We start from the raw sequence: 21,577 nt of genomic DNA on the forward strand, positions 1-21,577 counted from the left end.
TAGGAGATGGATTTGTCATGTCTTCTCAATAGCCAGGATGGGGGAACAAAGGTACATGTAATGGGGTGTTGTGTAGGTTGGGGCACACAGTGTAACTCTCTGCACTCATTATATCAGTGCTAGCTACCTTGGACAGGCTACCAAGACTGGGAGAAGGGAAAGGCATCTTATTCTGGCCTGAAAAATCCCCTGTAGCATCTCTCTTTTCAGTCAAAATCTCTAGTCCTGATCCCTGTTCTCAGCTCTTCTTGTCCTTTGAATCCACTTGGATGTCTCCACCCGGACAGTTTATTTTTTTGAACAATTTTTGTTATTTTTATTGATGCCTTTTGCTTTCATACCATTCATTTTGGAATATCTCCTTTTCTATATTCCAGTCCATGAACTATTCCTAATGACAATGATTTCAAAAGAAAGAGAAAAAGAAATTCAGTAAACCAGTCAACACATTGACTTTGCCAGCATGGAATATACTCACTTCTGAAAAAGAAGAGCATTTTCTTTACTTGGGGAGCTTTGCCTGCCTCAAGTCTCTCCCCACTTTGATCTATGTTCTAGCCTGCTGCCAACCCATCTACTCAACTAAGGAAGTTGTTGAGTTCATAAATTCCACTGGCTCCCTATCATCTGTGCTCCCCCTCCAGTCTTTTTATAATTTAGGCCCCACCATGTACCCTTTGATAACACTGGCCTCCTGGTTGCTCTACAAAAAAGATGCTCCATTTCTCAGCTGCCAGCATTCTCTCTGGCTATAATCAAATATTCATTTTCTGTGTTACACGTCAATACCATGGTGCCATTCTCTATGATGTTGCTCATGCTATTAATAGTTATGTTGGGTTTCATAAAGTCATCTTTAGAAAGACAAAGAGGAGAGAGTGGTGGCTGCAGACTGGCCTATATAAAAACACCAGAAGTGATGACATTACGGGGAGAAAGATGCCTCGTGGTTCAATACAATAGCTGTGCCAATAGGGCAGATGAGCAGAAAACACTGGAAAGGTAGTGATGCATTTTAAACTATCCCATCTCCAGAGAGGTCCCAGGAGGTACAAAGTAGCCACTTGATCCCTTCCTCCTCCACTCTAGTGAAGCTTTTTATTCTTTATTTGGCCAGCTGAGGACATAGTAGTCAATATATATACTCTGTTGCAGGAGAGATTTTGAAGCATCCTCTAAGGGCTAAGTAGCCTTGGCTATGATGAGACCCAAGTGGTCCAACAGTCTAGAACTGTCTCAGTAACAAAGTACCAGAGCTGACAGAGGGCATCTAGTCCAAGCTACCACAAATATGAAAAATAGGGGAGGATGAAAGGCCAGAGAAGGAGGCCACCCAAAGGAATCAGTGCTGCAAAGAAGGAGTTTGACAAAAGGGAGCAGACTAAGTCACAGAAGTGGGTACAGGGTGCTGAGAACCATTTTGGTTTCTCTTCCCCATTCAGGGATACAGACTACAAGGGAATTAAACCAGATTAGAAACTTTGTTCTACTGTGAAGGTTCTCTGAAGAACTGGCGATAGATAGAGATGAGAGTCCCCATGAGAGTCACTCCAACTATGGATCCAATCACAATGCCCTTAATGGATTTTCCATAGAGTGAATGAGATTTATCTGCTGTGGACAGAGAAGAGAAAAAGCAACTGTGAGTGTTCTTTAGGGGTTCCAGATACAAGAAGTGCCTAGAACTTGTGTTGTCTTATATTCCATAAAAACTTTAAAAATGCCCATTGATTAATGAAGCTGACCTTGCCATTATTCCTCAGAGCCTACATATCCCCTTGGAGATATTTTAATATTGGGCAAGCACATAAAATTCGATCTCTGAACTTCTGATTTTTCTTCCCACAGTGAACCCTCTGCCTTTCTCTATTTCTGTTGATGGCAGCACCAACCTCCCAGGCACCCAAATTCAAATTGGGAAAGATCTTTGATTTTCTTTTTCCTTCAAACCTCACATAAAATCAATTGCTGATATTTTCCCTAATGTTGGAATTATTTGTGTTGATTCTACCTGGACAGTATCTCTCACATTTACCCTCTCTTCTCAGTTTCTACTTCAGATCCTCTTATCACTTCTAGATTATGGCAATAATTTTCTGAGGTGTTCTGTCTCCAGTCTCTCATGTCTCTAATTCATACTTCATATTGCTGTCTCAATCCAGCCTTCCTTGAATTCCATTTTGATGATGAAATTTCTCTTTGCATAAACCTTTAAATGAGTTTATCACATTTATTCCTAAAATATAGTGCACTGTAGCAGAAAGAGCTCTGAATTTGAAATCTGTAGAGGTGGATTAGAATCCTATCCTTGTCACTTGCTAGCTGTGGGATCTTGGCAAGTTCTCTTCTTTGGATATCAATTTTCCAAGTTAGAAAAAGAAGCTGTATGGGCTAGATGAGCCATCTATATGTAAGAGTCACCTCAGCTTTAAATCCTAGGAGCCTACCATCTTCTTCTTCCCCACTACTCTGGCCAAATTCAAGTCTTATTGTTTTCCATCTGAATTTTTGGAAGTCTCCTTACTGGTCTTCTTTCCTCTAATCTTATGATTCATATCCTTCCTCTTTGTGTTTCAAGTACTCCATGTATTACTACTATAAAAATCCCTACCTTCCATCTTAGAATTAATACTGAGTATTGGTTCTGAATCCATGTATTGTTTATTGATGATAATAACCAAGGGTTGCTAATGGAAACTGGGCCACTTACTCTGGACAAGAGGAAAAATAATAAAATGATCTTTGAACCAGTCTTTTAGAATTTTCTATTCAATAATCACCAGAGATCCATCTTATCCAACTTTTCTACAGAAGTTCTTAACTTCTTTTTCCATTTTTTGGACAATAGTTTGTCCAGGTCTAAAAGGGGTACATTAAGGTTGCTTGTTCTTGTACTTTTATTCTCACAGAATTTGTTTAGCTTTTCCTTTAGTATTGAACTATTATACCATGTGGTGAATATTCATTGTTATATGGGTACAATAATTTATTGTTTATGGTACAGAAAGAAGCAAATGTTGACTTAGCATTTTATGTTTAGTCCCATAGCTCTATCCTGTATTTTATATTTTATTCCACTCTGTAAGTGGTTCTATTCACCAATAATATTATGTATTCTGTGTAATCAAACCCAAGCTTCTTCTCAGTCTCTTCTCTGAAGCTGGATATATACATTATCATCCTCCCATAATCACTCTTAGTGAAAGAGTAACTTTGAGCTTGGCTTTAGAAGTACAATTCTAATTGTTATGTCAGCAAAACTTGCATATCATTCCTGAAAAGGGAAGCTTGTTTTGTCATGTAACTTTACAGTCTTTGAAACGAGATTATATGAGTGTGCCATCCTTAAGAATCAGACTAAGTTGACCATAACCTCATCTCTTTAAATTTCAGGTGGTCTTAGTTTGTTCCCAAGTGCCTTTGAGTCTGATGCTCCTGTCTGATATCAATGACCTTGAGAGGCAGCTGGACAATGAAAAGTCACAAAAGCATTCCTTAGATACTGATAGAGGTGGTCCTGGTTTCACTTGTGCTGTCTGCCTTATCTTTAATGTAAACATCATAAGTTCTCAGTTGTGTTATGATACCAGTTCCATAACCAATGATATGATTTTTGTTCTTTGTACTATGCTTATAAAATTGTAATGAATCCTCAATTTAGAGTCTTTTGGATATTTGAGGTGTCAAGAAACCTGCTTTATTGGTTTATAGATCCCAACTACTAAACAGTAACTTTGTTTGGAGAAGCCTAGCTGTGAATTGTAGATTTTCTCCACTCTGATTAAATCTTTAAAATCCTAACAAACAGGAATGTCTACACCCCTAATTAAGCATTAAGTGTTGAGAAGGATGGCCTATGACAGAATATGACAGACAAATAAGAAAAAACTAACAGACCCCCTGGGCTGTCCTAAGTCAAGCTTAAGCTACCATTGGTACATGTGAGATGCAGGAAGTGATGTAAAAAAAGTCTATATATTCGCATCACTTCTTCTTGCCAGTCTCTCTTTGGCGGTGGAGGCATTGAGCTCTGGATCTCTCTCTCTTGGAGACGTTGGCTTCAACTATCTGTGTGGCTCATGGCAGCATTTCAGCATCTTGGCATGGTTCAGGTGAGGCTTCTTCCCTGAGCTCTCTCAAAGTTTAGGCTGATTCCTTTTTTTCCTTTACTTTTCCTAAAATGTTATCCTCCTAGGAGACCCTTCATCTTGGAGGAGGCCCTGTGATTAGAAGCCAAGCTAGATTAAATCTTGGAGGAGACCTCGTAGCTGAGGTCTCCGAACTCCCCTTGGCTCAGGCTAGACCCTTTACCCTTTTCCCTGTCTCTTGTTAATTCCCTCTATATTAATTAAATCACCATAAAATTTCCAAACTGACTTGAGTATTTTATTGGGATTTGAATTAATCCTTGGTGACCATAAGTATAATATATTAGTCAAAAACCCCTAAATTTACCCCTTAAATAGTTCAATTTGTCTTCCTTGTTATATTCATATAGTACCTTTTAGCATAATGTAGTTTCTCTGCTTATTTAAAAAATACGTTTTTGTTATTAGACTGTCTCAGATCAAGATTGCTGCTACCCTGTTGCTTTTTTTTTAGTACAAATGATGCATAATAGATTTTGCTCAAGTCTTTTATTTTTCTATTAAACCCCCCCCCCCACAAAACCTTACCTTCTGTTTAAAATTGATACTAAGTATGTTGCCAAGGCTGAAGAGTGATAATCACTATATAAATTGGGGTTCAGTGACTTGCATAGGGTCACACAATTAGGGAGTATCTGAGGCCACATTTGAACCCAAGTCCTCCTGAGCTGAAATGGGCAATTTGGCTCTAGGAGCCCAATTTTCTATCATTGGTGATATAGTGGTTAGCAATTTCTAAGCAGCTGACCTGGGTCAACTTGGCATTCTAAGCACTGTGCTTTCCTTTTATCTACTTTATTGTCTTCCCTTTTATGACTGAGATAATCTAATTTATATTATGGATGAGTTAATCTATTTTACATCTTAATTACAAAAACTGTGTATTTCCTTGTTGTTTTATATTTTTTCCCTCTCTTTCCTCACTGTCTCCTCTATAAATAAGTCTGTTTCATTAACAACCAATTTCCCCATGTTTTTATGGGTATACTATTCTTGGTTGTAAGCCTATATTTTTGTCTTTTGGAATACAATATTCCAAAATCCCCAGTCATTTATGGTGATAGCCGCTACATTTTGTGGGATCATTACTGTTACTATTTCAGGACCCACCTTGTTCTAAGCTCTCTACCCTGGTTACTTAGCTGCAACCCTCAGACTCAGAAAGGGGGTAAAACACCATCTTGATGTTCACTCTTCAGGCCCAGAACTGCTTTCATCCCTCCGCACAAGTTCCCTCCTTAGCAGGCACTAATTCCCTAACTCAGGTGGTATACTTGCCACTGGGCTTCTCTTCCTGTTCCCCAAACCGTTTCAGACTCATTTTTGAGGCATCCAAGATCACTTCTTCCCCAAGTCCTCATTTCGTCTAATTTTTTGTCACTTTTCTGGTTAGCTCATGGGCCCAGACATTGCTCTTTATAAATGCACTGATCTGGTCTGGAAAAATGGCTCACTGGGTTTTCCTAATGAAAAGAATCCTCTTGTTGTGCTAGAGTTCTGAGTTGGAGAGCTGCTTTCTCCTCTTCCTTCTGCTACTTTGCCTGGTCTCTTGATGACTATATTCTTCAAAGGTACTTATATACGGACTCCAATCCACTCACAGTTCCCTTACCTAAATTCTATATTCTCAGCACCTCAGCTAGAAGCTGAGGCTAGGTTTTTTTTTTTTTTGAAAATTTTATTTAATTAGTCAATTTAGAACATTATTCCTTGGTTACGAGAATCATATTCTTTCTCTTTCCTCCCCCACCCTTCCCATAGCTGACGCACAATTCCTGAGACTAGTTTTGCCTTGGATTCAGGAGTGGAAAAAGTAACTTCAGAATCCCCAGATTTTTACCCATCCAGGTAGTTTGGACCCAGCCACAGTCAAATTAGAGATGTGATAATGGTCACATTCAACCAAAGTCTGACACTTGAGTGTCAGGTTTGGTTTCACTGGTCTACCCAGTGTTGATGAATGACATATGCCAATCAGATGTGTATGACCATCTCTTTTCTCTGCTAATAAGGCTTTGGGGCCCTCCTATGATCTACGGATAATTACTTGGTGTTCTTAGCCTGGCATTCAAGTCCCTTGACAAAATGGCGGCCTCCTTCAATAATACTTCTGCTGGCCATGCACTGTCTCCTGTAGCTTTCAAAATGAGTTGTCTGCCATAAACTGTGGCAGTTAAAAGAGTGGGAGACATAAATTGTTATAATTAAAATGGTTGATGTTGTAAACTGTAGTGAGTTAAAATGGTGGAAGATATAAATTGTGATAGATGTAAAAGTGGGTGAGTAAATTGTGACCGCAGAAAATGTTTCACTACAGTGTCCTGGTTTTAAATCAAATATAAGGTGGTCGCCAGGGAATATATTCCCAAATTATGAATATGCCCAAGTCAACTGGGTTTTATAGAGAATTTAATTAATAATACAATTAGGTATTAAAGAAAAGGAGAAGGAGAGAGAAAAGGAATTAATGAGAAAAGAATAGGTTGGCCCAGGGCAGGCCTGGCCAACCCAGGCCTAAGCCTTAAGAGAGAAATCAGTCAGTTATCACTCACCACAAGATTTGTCTTAAACAAGGATGTCTGGGGAACAGAGTCTCCCCAGAGGGAGTTCCAGCCAGAGTCAGTCTCCCAAGGGACTTCTTCTCAAGAGATCTTCAAAGGGCCTCCTCCAAAAGGATCTATCTCCAAGGATCCCTTGCTCAAGAGATTTCTTTTCTTATATAGGGGTTTTTTTCCTATTTAACCTCCCCTAAGTTCTTCCATCTACCAATCACCATAGATTTTTTCTAAATGACAGCCCATCTGAATTCCAGCTAAGTCGACTAATCCCCTCAGTAAGTCTGAACCAGAGAAAACACAGCTGAGTTGACTAATCCCATCAAGAGAAAACCTGCCCGACCTTTATAGGTACCTAGTATCCCATTGTATCAATTCTAAAAAACAGGCATGGATCAAAGAACTCCCTGCCTCATCATAAGCATGGATCCAAGTACTTTCATTGTTTAGCAAGGAGTTTTCTCCTCTAAAGAAATCTTAAGTATGGGTGGAGTAGAGGTCCTCCCATAGCAAGGAGTTTTCTCCCCTAAAGCAGTCTTAAGTACGGGTGGAGTAGAGGTCTTCCCATTTCTGATCCTGGCGAGTTCTCACATCAAAATGGGGAATGTTTCTAGTAGGGAATTTGTTCCAATGGAGGATTCCTCAATGTGGAAATTTTTAACATTCACAAGTCTGAGAAATTTCAAGATTTACACTCCTCAGGTTGCGTTGGTCTACTTTCTGCATGTGAACAAACACTACATTTTCCCACATCTGAATCTTGGTTTGGGCAACTTATTACTAGAAGTAAAATATTCTCTCTCCTCTTCTTTGACCTATTGAATTCATCCCCATTTTTAAAACCCATCCTTTAGAAGAGGTTATCAAATGATAGCTGTTCTTTGAAATCTGACATTGTTTCTTCTGCCCACCCTCCAAGTAGAATGTATTTCTTCCACGGTCTCCAACAATACTTTATTAGCAACCATGATCTAAATAAATATGCTGTTTCATGAAATATATGAATATGCATTATCATATAATATTATATAATATAATATTGTGTATCAATTACCTGCATTGGAGGCCCATCCTTCTACTACCTCCTAAGGTCCTTGAAAGTAGGAATGGAGTCTTAGCCACACCTTTAATTTCCCTCAGTGCCTAGCACAGTGCTCTGTACAATGTTGGCAAAATGAAGATGTTCTTGAATGTGTACATGACTGTTTCTAAGATTATTATAGGAGAAAAAGAGGTCAGTCTCCATTTCTACCAAAGACAAGATAGCAGAAAATGAATTGGCCTTCACTATGAGTCTGACCACATTGCCTAGAGTCAGGTTCTTTTTTTTAACATGACTTTTCCCAAATCACCATGAAAAGCTGCCCACCTGAGGGGGCCTCAATACCTCCTACTGGGGTCTCACCCTAATCTCACCCTAAGCCAATGCAAGAAACTTATTCTCTGAGGGAAGGGAGAGATGACTTACCAATCACCCTGACTGTGATCTTTGTAGAGATAGTTGTGTTAGCCACTTCGTTCGTTGCTATACATGTATATGCTCCAGCATTTTCCCATGATGCTTGGGAGATTGTGTAAGTCTTTCTTGAATTTCCAGATATAGAAGAACCATTGACTTGCCACGTATAATGAGCCAGAGGTTGAGAATTAGCCTGACACCCTAAAGTCAAATTCTCATTGAATGTGACCTCAATCTGGCCATTAACAGAGCTTGGAAGAATCTTGATTTTCTCTGGTCCATCTATGAAAAGATGAAAAATATGAAATGTCAGTCATTGTTAGAGAAAGTATTGGGAGAGGGAGGAGATTCAGAGTCACTCACAGCAGACAACCAGGTTGAATGAGTCACTTGTATGAACAAGGAATGGATCCCACATTTCGCAATGATAGGCTCCACTGTCTTCTCTCTTTGCAGGCATGATGGTGAGGGTCTGGTCATAATCAGACAGAGTCATCCTGTCATTGAGGATCAGTCTCTTATTCTTGTAGTACCACCAAATATCTGGTAAATGTTCATCCTCTGTGTTACATGTCAAGACTGCGGTGCCATTCTCTATGACAAAGCTGGTTCTATTGATTTTGTTGGGTTTCATCAAGTTCTCTGTAGAAAGACAAAGAGGAGTTGGCTATGTGACGGGCCTATATCTTCTTCACCAAGCCACCTCTTGAAGAAAAACAAAATATCAGAAGCCCAACCTGAAACATTTCTATTACAGACATACAGCGGTTAGTGCTGACATTCTGTGGAGAAGGATGCCTCATGTTTCAACTGTTGTGCCAATACGGTTGATGAGCAGAAAGCACTGAGGAGGGAATGCTGTGTCTTGGACTATCCCATCTCCAGAGAGTTCCCAGGAGGTACTGTAAAATGGAGATTTGATCCCCAGACTTCAATTCCCAGAAGTCATTTGTAGTTCCCAGAATGCCCTATAATCTCCCTGAGTCCTCACCTGAGTGAGAACACAATGGGTATTTAAAGTGATTGTACTTCCTACTTGCTCTTTCTCTCTACTTCAGCTTCTAAGCACACACAGCTCTCTACCTAGCAGGCAAGATGTAGAGTAAGTGGTTGTGAATGGGCCTAGACACATGCTTTTCTTATTTTTGTATTTTCTTTATTTCTTAATCTTTAATAAACCTCATAAAATATAATACTTTTAGTAGAAAAACTAATTTTAACTGTTACAGTTATGGCAAACCATGTCAGTTGTGACAAAATACCCTCAATATTCTTAACTTTCCTAAATCTTTACTAAGTTCAGCTTTTAATAGCTAGTGTCTAGATTTTTTTAAGCCAAGTTCCTCAAAGAATTTTCAGAAAAGCCTCTTGATCTCCTGCAATCCAGATCTGTTGGATTCAAATTGCTCCTGCTCCGGCTGCCGCTCCTGGTCTCTTGCTCATCTGGTCCCAGGCCCACCCACCCGCCCAGCTGCTGCCTGCAATCCGGACTCAGATGAACCACCCTGCCCAGCAATTCTGACTCATTGCCCCAGGCCCAGGACTCACTTCCACTGGCTGGTAAAATGGGGGTGATTTGTCCTTAGGCTACAATTAGCCTCCACATGGCAAGGGGCAGGGGGCACAGGAGGGGAGAAAGAGGGAAAGAAGCAAGAGACGTTTCCAAACAGGAAATCAAAGCATGGCTACTTTAAGAGGATATATTTTGACTGTACTGATACTTTTATTTATTTCACCTGAGAGTCAGGGAAAAAAATAAACTCCCTGCAATTCTTTGGAAAACTTTGAAATTCCAAAAACCCACCCTCACTATGGGAAGGCAGCTCAGTGGCTTAGTGGATTGAGAGCCAAGCCTAGAGACGGTAGGTTCTGGGTTGAAATTTGGCCTCAGACACTTCCTGATGATGTGGCCCTGGGAGGGTCATTTGGCCCCCATTGTCTAACCCTTACCAATCTTTTGCCTTCTGACAATAGGCATCTACATGGATAAAAACCCAAGGAACTTTAAAGAGAATAGAGGTTATATTTTTAAGGCATTCCAGACTCCAATCTTTTATAAAAATCTCTGTATTCTATTGCATTTTGCTGATTGTTTTGTTTAAGGTTTAACTTTGTGATTTTAAGTTATTTATTACTGCATTCAATACTATTCTGTTATATGGAATCATTTTAATTTACTGGATTTTAACTACTTTTATATTCTGTTGCTTTTCCCTTGTAACTATACTGAACAAACATTATTGAGTAAGCCCATATAAAAACAGCTTTTCTATTTTTGACTTTGTAAATTGTCACATAGAGGATAGATGGACTCCTTCAGAAAATTGCTACAATAACCTTTGGAAAATTTAATGCGCTAAATATCTCAAACTGATCTTAAGGATTGTTTAGACATGATTTTTAGAATTTTTCTTAACAATCTCTGGTCATTTTGCTTGCCCCTAACATGAGGTAAGACCCATTTTAGTAGCTGAAGTGAAGTACAATTATAATCCCAACTCCCACATTTATAAAAATGTGAATGGAAGTTGGGAAGTTAATCCCAGGGCATTGTACCCCTAGAAGCCTCTGAAACCAAAAATGTATGCCCTTCTGCTCCCATCATTCTTTGCTCACCACCTATCCCCTTAATAAGCACTTCAAAATGTAAATAACTTCTCCCTACCATTGTTCCAGGTATTCTTTTCTAATACCTTGTTTCTGCTTCCATATGCTGACACTCACTTCCTCTGGACCTCCGTTTCCCCGTCTGTAAAATGAGGGAGCTGGAAAGCTTCATTCTAGGTTCCTTTCATCTCCAAACATTAGACACCCTGCAGGATCCTCCTATTCTACTTACAAAATGAGGCCCAAAGAGGCTGATGTGGGTGGTCAGACAGTGAATGACTTTTCTTGTTCCAGGACCAGAACAAATTTGCTCTTTTCCTGATGCTCCTTGTAGGCCTTTCTCAGAACAGGTGCTGAACCTGCTGAAGGCTTAGGGCTGGCAGAGACCAGAGGAGCCTAGATCTCCATGTGGAGGGAACTTCAGCATCATGTAAATTACCCCATTATTTCCTGATGAGAAAAATGGGAGACTCCCAGGAACTGAGTGATGCATATGAAGCCCACTGGATGACCTAAATCCCATAACTGAGGCCAGGCTCCCTTCAGCATAACTCAAGGTCTCTCTCGACAGGATGTTGTCTCCCTCTGATTGGCAGAGGGACAGAACAGAGTTACTTTACTTTGAGTTCTCTCTTCCCAAAATGGCTTCAAGGAGGTACCCTGCAAGCCACCAAGGAGCTTCATTGGCATACCCAGTCTTCTTATTACCAAACAAAAGGCCCTCCCAAGGAAGGGTTTCCTTTTGGATGATTGTGGCAGCATACCTTCCACAAATCACCCCTGAGCGAGTTTCATAGTGCATCTATCTCATGGGAGAACTTAGGACATTAGCAGTACCCTACTTGGGGGTGGAGGACCTTGTGCTTCCTTGGGGTCCCGGAACATTTTAATTCTATCCACTGTCCCTGATAAAATGAGAAGATATTTGTAAAGAGCTTAGCATGATATCTAGCACAAAGTAGCCACTTGATCCCTTCCTTTTCCTCTGTAAGCCCAGCTTTTCATTCTTTCTTTGGCCAGCTGAGGACATGGTAGTCTATGACAGACTTACTCTGTTGCAGGAGAGATTTTACAGCATCCTCTAAGAGCTAACTGGCCTTGGCTGTGATGAGACCCAGGGGGACCAACAACCTAGCACTGTCGGAGCAACTAAGTACCAGAGCTGGCAGAGGGCATCTGATCCAGGATATCATAGCATGTCTGATTAGTGGTCATTCAGCCTACAATTATCCATGATTGTTAGTTATATGGCCTCTTTTCCCCTTTGAACAGCTCTGCTTCTGAGGGCTCCCCTATGCTGTGCTAACACTGGGTTCCCTTCAATCTCCCACATTCAGTGCTAGCTCTCCCCACTGGGCCATATAGAGCAATGCTGACCTGCTTCCACCCAGGGACCCTGCAGATTCTTCAGAATGGCTTGATCTAAATCTTCTCTCAATCAGTTCCTTCAGCCAGAACTGTGAGATGCCACAGGATAATTGAATGTTTCAATAGCTGTGATTTATAGGTTTTTCTCAACCATCTATATCTCTGCCCTTCTGCCTTGTCCAAATGGACATCATGAATGTGTGAGCCTGAAAAAATCTCATCTCCTTGTGGCCAAGCCTGGGGTGATGAGCCTCGGCTCACTCGGCAAAGGGCAGCCTTTGGATAATGGATACACCAGCCTCCTGGGGGTCTCTCTTGCCATAGTTTGTATATGAGAGCTCTGGGTTACCTTCCTGGCTAATTGAGAGAGTGAAGGTCAGACTCATGGATAGGGGATTCTCCACCTCTATCTTAATCTGTGGTGCCCAGAAGTACATATAGCATCAGTTACAGGGGTGATCTGGCCTTCCTGGAGCACAGAAGAATCTCTACTTCCCTGGATACAGACAGCAAGTTAGCTTTTAGTTTAATCAGTCCCTAAAGTTCTTTTCCCTAGTAATTGTTATCTGGCCACTTCTACCACCTTTTATATTCCAAGGATCCAACAGAAGCTCAGGTTTGGGATGAGAGGGTCAATGAGCCCAAACCATTCTAGACTTTAATGGGAAACCTTTGATTGGCTAAGGTAACTTATTCCACTTTTGGACCACAGCAATTGGTGGGAAGTTTGCAGTAACAATCATCAGAACTCTACCTCTCTACAGCTTTGACTCACTACTCTAAGTTCTGTCCTCTGGGGTCAAGAAGAACCAGCCAAAACCCTCTGCAGCTGGCAGCTAAACTTCCAGGCAGAACCATCTATATTTGGAATTGAAGAGACCTTGGTGACCATCAAGTCCAGCCCTTGTCTAAAAAAGAATCTTTAGGATATATGATGTGACAGATGGTCATTTGGCCTCTACAGAGGAGGAGAAGAGGGAAGGGGAGAAAATAAGCCGTTAAGGGCTTACTATGTTTGCTAAGCATTTTATAGACAGGACAGCTTAAGTTTTCATTGAAGTCCACAATTTATAGTTGAAAGGGACCTCAGAGATATCTTGTCCAAGACAACCACTGAAAGAATCCCCACTAGGACATCCTCAACAATTGATTATTTGTTTTGATTTGGAAGGCATATCTTGATGAATGGAGATCCTCCCACTTTTTGTTACAGCACAGTAATTAATGATTAAATGATAGCTAGGAGGTATAGTGGATAGAGCCTAGAGCCAAGAAACTCATCTTTCTGAATTCAAATCTGGTCTCAGACACTCACTAACTGTGTGACCCTGGTAAAGTCACTTCATCCTGTATGCCTCAGTTTCCTCATCTGTAAAATGAGCTGGATAAGGGAAATGGCATGCACACCCCCCCCAGGATCTCTGATAGGAAATGGGGTCAGGAAGAGTTGGAAATGACTTAATAATGAAAGAATTTATCCTCATACAGAAGGCTTCTGTTTCCCATCACCATTTGCCTCTATGATTCTAGTTCAGCCCTCTGAGGTCAGACAGAACACTTCTAATTCCACTTCCCTGAAAGGGTTCAGAAAATTGCTTTCATTTGTGTGTCTCCCCAAGGCTTTCTATTCCTTTGGCTAATATGCAGAGTTCCCTCAATTGATTGTCAGGGGCTCTAGATTCCTCACCAATCTGGTTGAACACTCTCCAGTTTACTGATGCCCCTTGTAAATTGTGTCATCTAGAACCAAATAAAATACTGCAAGTGGCATCTGATATTATAGAAGGACAGTTATCTTCTTATTCTTGGATGTGAACCTGCTTCTCTTAAGACTGCATTAGGGGGCAGCTGGGTGGCTCAGTGGATTGAGAACCAGGGCTAGAGATAGGAGGTTCTAAGTTCAAATCTGGCTTCAGACACTTCCTAGCTGTATGACCCTAGGCAAGTCACTTAACCCCCATTGCAAAGTATTGATTTCTTAGGCAGATGGGTAAGGATTTTTTAAAATAAAAAGATTGCATTAGGTTTTTCAACTGCCCTGTTACCCTACCAACTGATATTAAGTTTGTGGTTCTCTCAGACATCCCCAAGGTCTTTTTATGCAATCTAACATGGCATTAAAGGTCTGTCTCCAATTTCCTTTTTTTTTTTAAATCAATCATCCTGCATTACTTCATCTGTTTTCCTATGGCATGGTGACCAGTCTCTGCCCCATCAAGGCCGATGCTTATTTATATTTTGGACTTTTTGTACTCAAGGGTAGGACATGACATCAATCCCCAATAACATTCATCTTACACATTCTATCTATTGTGCCATCTTGCTGAGCTACTTCTACCTCCTATCTGATTCTACAATCCCTATAGTCCCAGGAAAACTTTTGAAGATTTGTATGAACTGATTCAGAATGGAGTGAGCAGTACCAAGAGGGTAATTTATATAATAATGACAATATTCTCAAAGCAAACAACTTTCAAAGATTTGGGACATCAGATTACTGCAGTGACCAACCAGGATTGCAGAAGACCAATGGTGAAATAAGTTACGCACTTCATACAAAAAGCTACAGACTTCCTAGGAAATCAGCTGCCTCACTTCAGAAATGGGATAGACTCAGCATGTATGTTGCAACATATATTTTTTGAAAATGGGAATTAGATTTCTTTGATTGTCCAAACCTGTCACAAAGATTTTCTTTTTATTTTGTGGGATGGATGAGAAGGGGGACAGAAAATAGGTTTTGGTTAATTGGAAAAATTTAAATTAAGAAAAAGTTCATTTAGATCACAGGTGTCAAATACATTGCCTGCAAACACTCCCAGGTACAGTCAAAACAGGATGAAAAAGTAATTTGGAAATAGTTAACAAAAGGAAATACGGTAACACACAGATAACTTAAATGCTAAATCAAAATTGGGCTTTAGGGATCCTTTGGTACAGATTTAGGCCAACAAAAAATCATCCATCTTCTAAGGTATATACTGTTGGAGGCTGACTTTCCCAAGGTCACTTCCCCATTTCACAATTCAATCTCTCCCCCCTGCTCTCCATTCAGAAAGTCCCCATAGTCAGGGCAGGAAGATGGGATACCCCTAAGGTTTGTAACAATACAGCTCCATGAAATAAAAGGAAACGAAGGCCAGAGATTATCTCTCTATGGTCCTGCTGCACATTAGTGTGATTAGGAGAGTGGAGGGTCTGTCATTTGTACATACGAGAGCCAGACCAGTGAATTAATTGGGCAGCAAGGATTCTAATGTGGACCCAGCCACTGGATGTTAAACCCAATCATCCCTTTACATGGATAAGAATCAGGTTTCATATCAGTAATGCTTCCATGTGGCATTTTATGCCACAAAGTGGTAAAATATAGGTGCAATGGTGAATCTCTGTGTATGAAAGGAGACAAAGTTTAATTTTTCCTTTCCATCTCTAGAATTTCCTTGCGAAAGGGGATCAAGGCCAGCCCTATTGCATGACCATAGCTTATGCTCCAACCAAGACTAGAAACATTCTGTGGGTCCACAGCACCAAGTAAAATGGACTGAAGGAAAGAGTATGGTGCAGTCACTGAAGCTGAAGTCCTAGAAGTTGGGAAACAAAGTCACTGGGACATAAGTGAATAAAACAATATCAATAACAAGGGTGAAGACAGCAACGCAAATATTTTTGCACCTACTATGTAAAAAGGACTTTCTCCACATAGAATCCTTTTATATAGAGAGCAAAAGGTTATTCATTTTTCCAGATGAAGAAAGTGAGGCTGGGAAAGGAGGAGACATGGATAGTAGACAGGAAAGGAAGAATTCTATTCAAATTTCATGATTCTGAGCTCAGGGCTACTTCTACCAAAACACATCGTGCCATGGGACCAGGAGGGCAGAATGTTACTTATCTCTGTTTCTCTCATGTCACAGAAGGAAGGACCCCAACACAAAGTTGGAGACCTAATCCAACTACTCACCATACATTGTAAACTCGGCATTGACTATAAAATTCTTGTTTTCTTCAGAGATAGCAAACTTCTTTTCTTCAACATAGATTGTAAGATTCTTGTCTTTGGTGTTATTTAAGCCAGTGTATGAGTTAGATGCATGACAGATATAGGTTCCAGCATGCTTCAGGGACACATTAGGAATAGAGAGTTTGGCTGAGTGACTCAATTTTTTTTCCCTTGTGCAACCAAGTGAATTTTGCCTGTGGTTTAGATTTAGCAAAACAGATCAACGTAATATTTGCTCCAACAGGGTACTTATTGATTATAGGCACAATTGCGGCATGATCTGGGCCATCTGGAGAAAAGAGAAGGATTTCATATTGAAATTATGGAAGAAAGAACAGACATTTCGTATTCTGTAACCCATCACCAGGGAACACTGTGTCTTCCTGATCCTCCATTGAGCTGGCAATTCACAGCTCATCCTTTACTTTATGAATATGGATCTAAACTTGGAAGATCTTAGGGCTTTCTCCAGTTCAGTACCCTGGCTGTCCACCCTCCACCAGAACGCATGACAAGGCCAATATGGGCACCCTAAAGATTAAAGGGATTGGGAACCTCAGAGCCTTGATCATTAGCTCTCAGAGAAGTGACTAAATTAGTCTGGCCTCTGGGAACACAGCAACAGGCTATTAGCAGGCACCATATAGGAAGAACAAATTTACTCACAGTTAACATTCAGTCTGAACGGATTACTCCTACTGCTATAAAATGGATTTTTTATTTCACACACATAGGATCCTTCATGTTTCCTTGTGAGACTGGGTATAGTGAGTGTCGTCATATCCTGGGACAATTGTATACTGTTATCAGTTGGGGCACGTTTGTTTATGAGCCACCGGTAAGTGTCAATTTGACCTGTAGCGTTGCAGGTCAATGAGACACTGTCAACATTCTCCACTGGGATCCTGTTGGGGCTGTTGATGGTAGGTTTGAGCAGTGGCCCTATGCAGAAAATAGACAGAAAATGATTGTGTTGGTTATTTTTCTTACCTTATAACCAAATGACTGGTTTTGAAGTAGCCTCTCCAAGATGTTGGCAAGGCTGGAGGCCAGAGACCAAGAACCTGTGATTTCATTGGCAAGGACACCCCTTTCTCTGGAGCAGATCAGAACTCCTCCCTCCAGGCCTTAGGAAAAGTTCATCTTCAGTTCCTGGGCTGACAAAGACATTCACATGGAGCCCAAGCCCCTGGTGCTCAATCTTTCTGGGCTGAGGCAAGCTGGTGGTGGGATAACAGACCCCTTTATCCAGCACCTAGACTTAGATTTCAAGCCTTTCTAGCTTGGCAGGACCACCAATAGTTTATGTTTCCTTGGCCTGAACTTCAAGAAGCCAGGATTACTTACCTGCACAGCTGGTTGAGGATATTGGTGGCAGCTGGAGAGGATGGGATAGGAATAGGACATGGAGGAAGGGAAGGGGTTGGGGAGTGCTCAGAAATGAAAACATTACTTTAACTCTGAAGAGGAAAGAAAAGGAAAGGCAGAGAGTGGGAATAGATCAGTTAGTAAGTAATAGTAAGAACCTCAAACTGGGAGTCAGGAAAGACCTGGTTCAAGTCTAGAGATTTCTATTCAACAACATCTCTCCTGCTGAAGGACTGTGTTTTGCCCCCAGGAGGTAGTTCATACCCTTTACAAAAGATTCTGGAACTCCCTACTTTGGGCTCTCCCCTTTTCTTAGCAGTTCCCGACCCTACAAAATGAGAATGAGAATGTTGAAGGTGATCTTCTTCAAGTTCATATGTTGTTGTGCTGGGAAGCTAAGCCAATGAGGACCAATTTTCCCTGAGCCTTCATGGCCCAAGGAGAGCCCTTTCCCTATCTCTAATTCACAGGTAGGTCTTGACACTGACAGAGGTGTGTGTCCCAGAACAATCTCTGGGGGATATCCAGTAGGCTCAGGCTCACTAGGCATTCTTCCTGGTTCATCCTTGGCCAACTGTGTTAGGATTCATTTCCAAAATGGAAGGAATAAGTTAGAAATATTTCAGCTTCCTTGACCTTTCTTCTTATTATATTGGTATAGTTTATACTCCCTCCTTGGGTCTTTATTGGGAAATTTAAGGTGAGGACCTGATAACAATCCCCAATAACATTGATCTTATCACATTCCATCTACTGTGCCAGCTTCCTGAGCTACTTCTTCTTCTTATCTGTTTCTATAATCCCTATCCTCCCAATTTTTTTTCTTTTTCTATCTTCTTTTTCAAGTTTCAAAATTATGCTTTCTGTCTGTCTGTAGAATTAGTAGAACATTCATGGTCACCATATGCAAAGCTCTTTTCACATATTATTTCATTTGCTCCAAGTCACTCATAGGAACATTGAACTTCTGAATGAGTTCAAGAACAGAAACTTCAGAAGATTTGTATGAACTGATGCAAAATGGAGTGAGTAGAACCAAGAGGTAATTTATACAATAACTACAGTGTTATGAAGGCAAAGAGCTTTGAAAAACTTGGGACCTCTGATCAATGCATTAGCTAACAAGGATTGCAGATGACCCATGAAAAAAATAAGTTACTCACTTCCTACAAAAAGTTACACACTTCCTATGAAATCAGTTGCCTCATTTCAGAAATGGGATGGACTCAGGGTGCATGTTGCAACAGATATTTTTTGAGCTTGGGAATTAAGATTTCCTTAATATATCAATATTGTAACATATGTGCTCATGTACCATATTCATGGACATATTTCTTGATCATTGTGTTTTATAGGTACTCTATTAAGTCTGACCACTCTCCAAATCTACAGTCCAAAGATCAGAAGAATTCCAGGGTAGGCTGCCACAGGGTCCTACTTCCCACCTTGTCAGACCAGATTCCATACCAGGTCACATATTTAAATAAACTCCTCCTCTTTGATCTTGTGGTTGTCAATTGAGTCAATGTTAAATCTTATGTCATGTCACATGATCATTCGCTACTTTTTATTCCCAATTCCTTGATCCTCCAATAAAAGATTGAAGACACCTGTAGTTCACTCTCTCTCTCTACCACCATCAGATGAGGATACAAGCTGGATCCCATGCTTTTTAATCCTTGTCTCTTAGTCTTTCTTAATTTTCTTAATTTCTTAATCTTTCCTTTATTATATTCACTCTTCCTCTATATCCCCCTCTTCACCCATTTTCCCTCAGTTTCTAACTCTCTATCTCAGGGGTCCACCCAAGGAATATATTAATTTGTGGCTGCAAGCAGGCACAATCCATACTTATCGCAAAGATTTTCTTTTTTTTTTTCATTAGTGAGATTGGGGAAGAAGGGAGCCAGAAAATAGATTTTGCTTAATTGGAAAAATTGAAATTAAGAAAAAGATCATATAGACCACAGGTGTCAAATGCATAGCCTGCAACACTCCCAGGTGCAGTCTGAACCAGGAGAAAAGGTCTTTAGGAAATAGTAAATACAATAACACACAGAGAATTTAAATGCTAAATTAAAATGTGATCTTTAGGGATTCTTATGTACAGATTTAGGCCAACAAAAAGTCATCCCTCCACTAAGGTATATATACTGTTGGAGTCTGGCTTTCCCAAGGTCTCTTACCCATTTCACAATTCTATCTCTTCCTCCTGTTCTCCATTCAAAAAGTCCCCAGAATCAGGGACAGGAAGTTGGGATACCCCTATGGTTTGTAACAATACAGCTCCATGAAATAAAAGGAAATTGTAGCCAAAGATGATCTCTGTATGGTCCTGCCGCATGCTAGTTTGGTTATTGGAGTGGAGGGTCTGTCATCTGTACACAGGAGAGCCAGACAAGTTAATTAATTGGGCAACAGGGATTATACTGTAGACCCAGCCACTGGATGCTAAACCAAATAGATAAGAAGTATGTTTCATAGCAGTCATGCTTCCATGTGACATTTTATGCCACAAAGAGGAAAAATATAGGTGCAATAGTGAATCTCAGGGTGTGAAAGGAGACAAAGTTTATATTCTCCTTTCCATCTCCAGAATTTGCCTACCAAAGGGGGTCAAAAAAGCCAGACCCATTGCATGACCATACTTTATATTCCAACCAAGACTAGAAACACTCTGTGGGTCCATAGCACCAAGTGAAATGGACTGAAGGAAAGGCCACAGAAAGAGTATGGGCCAGTCATTGAAGCTTCAATCCTAGAAGTTGGGAGCGAAAGAAGGTTGTATTTCACTGGGGCAGAAGAGAATAATATATCAATAACAAGGACAATGACAACAAATCATATGCTTTTTGTGCCTACCATGTCAAAAGGACTTTCTCCACATAGAATCCTATTATATAAAGAGCAAAAAGTTATCCATTTTTCTAGATGAAGAAACTGAGGCTGATAAAGGAGGAGATACACTTACTACACAGATAGTAGACAGGAGAGGAAGGATTCCACCCAAGTTTCATGATTCTGAGCACAGGGCTCCTTTTACCACAATGCATTGTGCCATGGGACCAGGGGGGCAGAATGACACTCATGTCTATTTCTCTCATACCAGGGAAAGAGAAAGCCCAAAAAGAAGTTGGGGGCCCAAAGCAGTTACTCACCATAGATTATAATAGTCTTGCTTGCATTGTGCGTCAAGCCAGTGAATGAGTTGGATGCAGTACAGGTATAGGTGCCAGCGTCACTCAAGGATGCAATAATAGAAAACGTGGCTGAGTTGCTGACAGATTGTCCATTCTGTAACCAAATGAATTGGGCTGGTGGGTTAGAATCAGCAGAACAGCTCAAGGTAATATTTGCTCCAACAGGGTACTCATCGACTGTATGGACAATTGTGGCAGTATCTGGGCCATCTGGAGGAAAGAGAAGGATTTCATATTGAAATTATGGAAGAAAGAATAGACATTTCCTATTCTGTAACCCATCACCAGGGACCACTCTGTCTTCCTGATCCTCCTTTGAGCTGGAAAATACTTTTCCAGTTTGGATCTGAACTTGGAAGACCTTAGAGCTTTCTCTAGTTTAGCACACTGGCTGTACACCCTCAACCAGAAACCATGACAAGGCCAATCTGGGCTCACTAAAGATAAAGGGGATGGGAAACTCAGAGCTTTGATAATTAGCTCTCAAAGAAGTGACGAAATTAGCCTGGTCTCTGGAAACACAGCACCAGGCTATAAGCAGGCACCATATAGGAAGAAGCAATATACTCACTCACAGGCAACATCCAGTGTGAATGGATTACTCTTTTTCCTAAACAATGGGTTCTGGATTTCACACACATAGGGCCCTTTGTTTTCCCTTCTTGTGAGCCTGCTGATAGTGAGTGTCCTCTTATCCGGGGACAGCTGTATCCTGCTACCAGCTGCGGGAAGTCCATTTATGAGCCACTGGTAAGTGTCAATTTGACCTGTAGCCTGGCATGTCAATGAGAAGTCCTTGGTCTCCACTGCCGTCTTGTTGGAGGTGCTGATGGTAGGTTTGGGTCATTGAGCTGTGCAGAGAATAGACA

At 40.7% G+C, this 21,577-nt stretch overlaps 1 protein-coding gene across 1 annotated transcript; it reads right to left on the reverse strand.

Moving 5' to 3' along the window:
- Window positions 1-1,394: 1,394 nt before the first annotated feature.
- On the reverse strand, window positions 1,395-18,072 carry LOC103105218 (carcinoembryonic antigen-related cell adhesion molecule 5-like). Its single transcript, XM_007491510.3, has 6 exons — window positions 17,997-18,072; window positions 16,977-17,082; window positions 16,102-16,334; window positions 8,526-8,804; window positions 8,172-8,444; window positions 1,395-1,614 (listed from the first exon to the last, which is right to left on the reverse strand). Exons 1-6 carry the CDS (start codon window positions 18,070-18,072, stop codon window positions 1,487-1,489), a joined length of 1,095 nt encoding a protein of 364 aa, XP_007491572.2. The 3' UTR covers window positions 1,395-1,486.
- Between the last annotated feature and the right edge of the window lie 3,505 nt (window positions 18,073-21,577).

The sequence above is a fragment of the Monodelphis domestica genome, chromosome 4, assembly GCF_027887165.1.
Source record: "Monodelphis domestica isolate mMonDom1 chromosome 4, mMonDom1.pri, whole genome shotgun sequence".
In the NCBI taxonomy this organism is placed as follows: Eukaryota; Metazoa; Chordata; class Mammalia; order Didelphimorphia; family Didelphidae; genus Monodelphis; species Monodelphis domestica.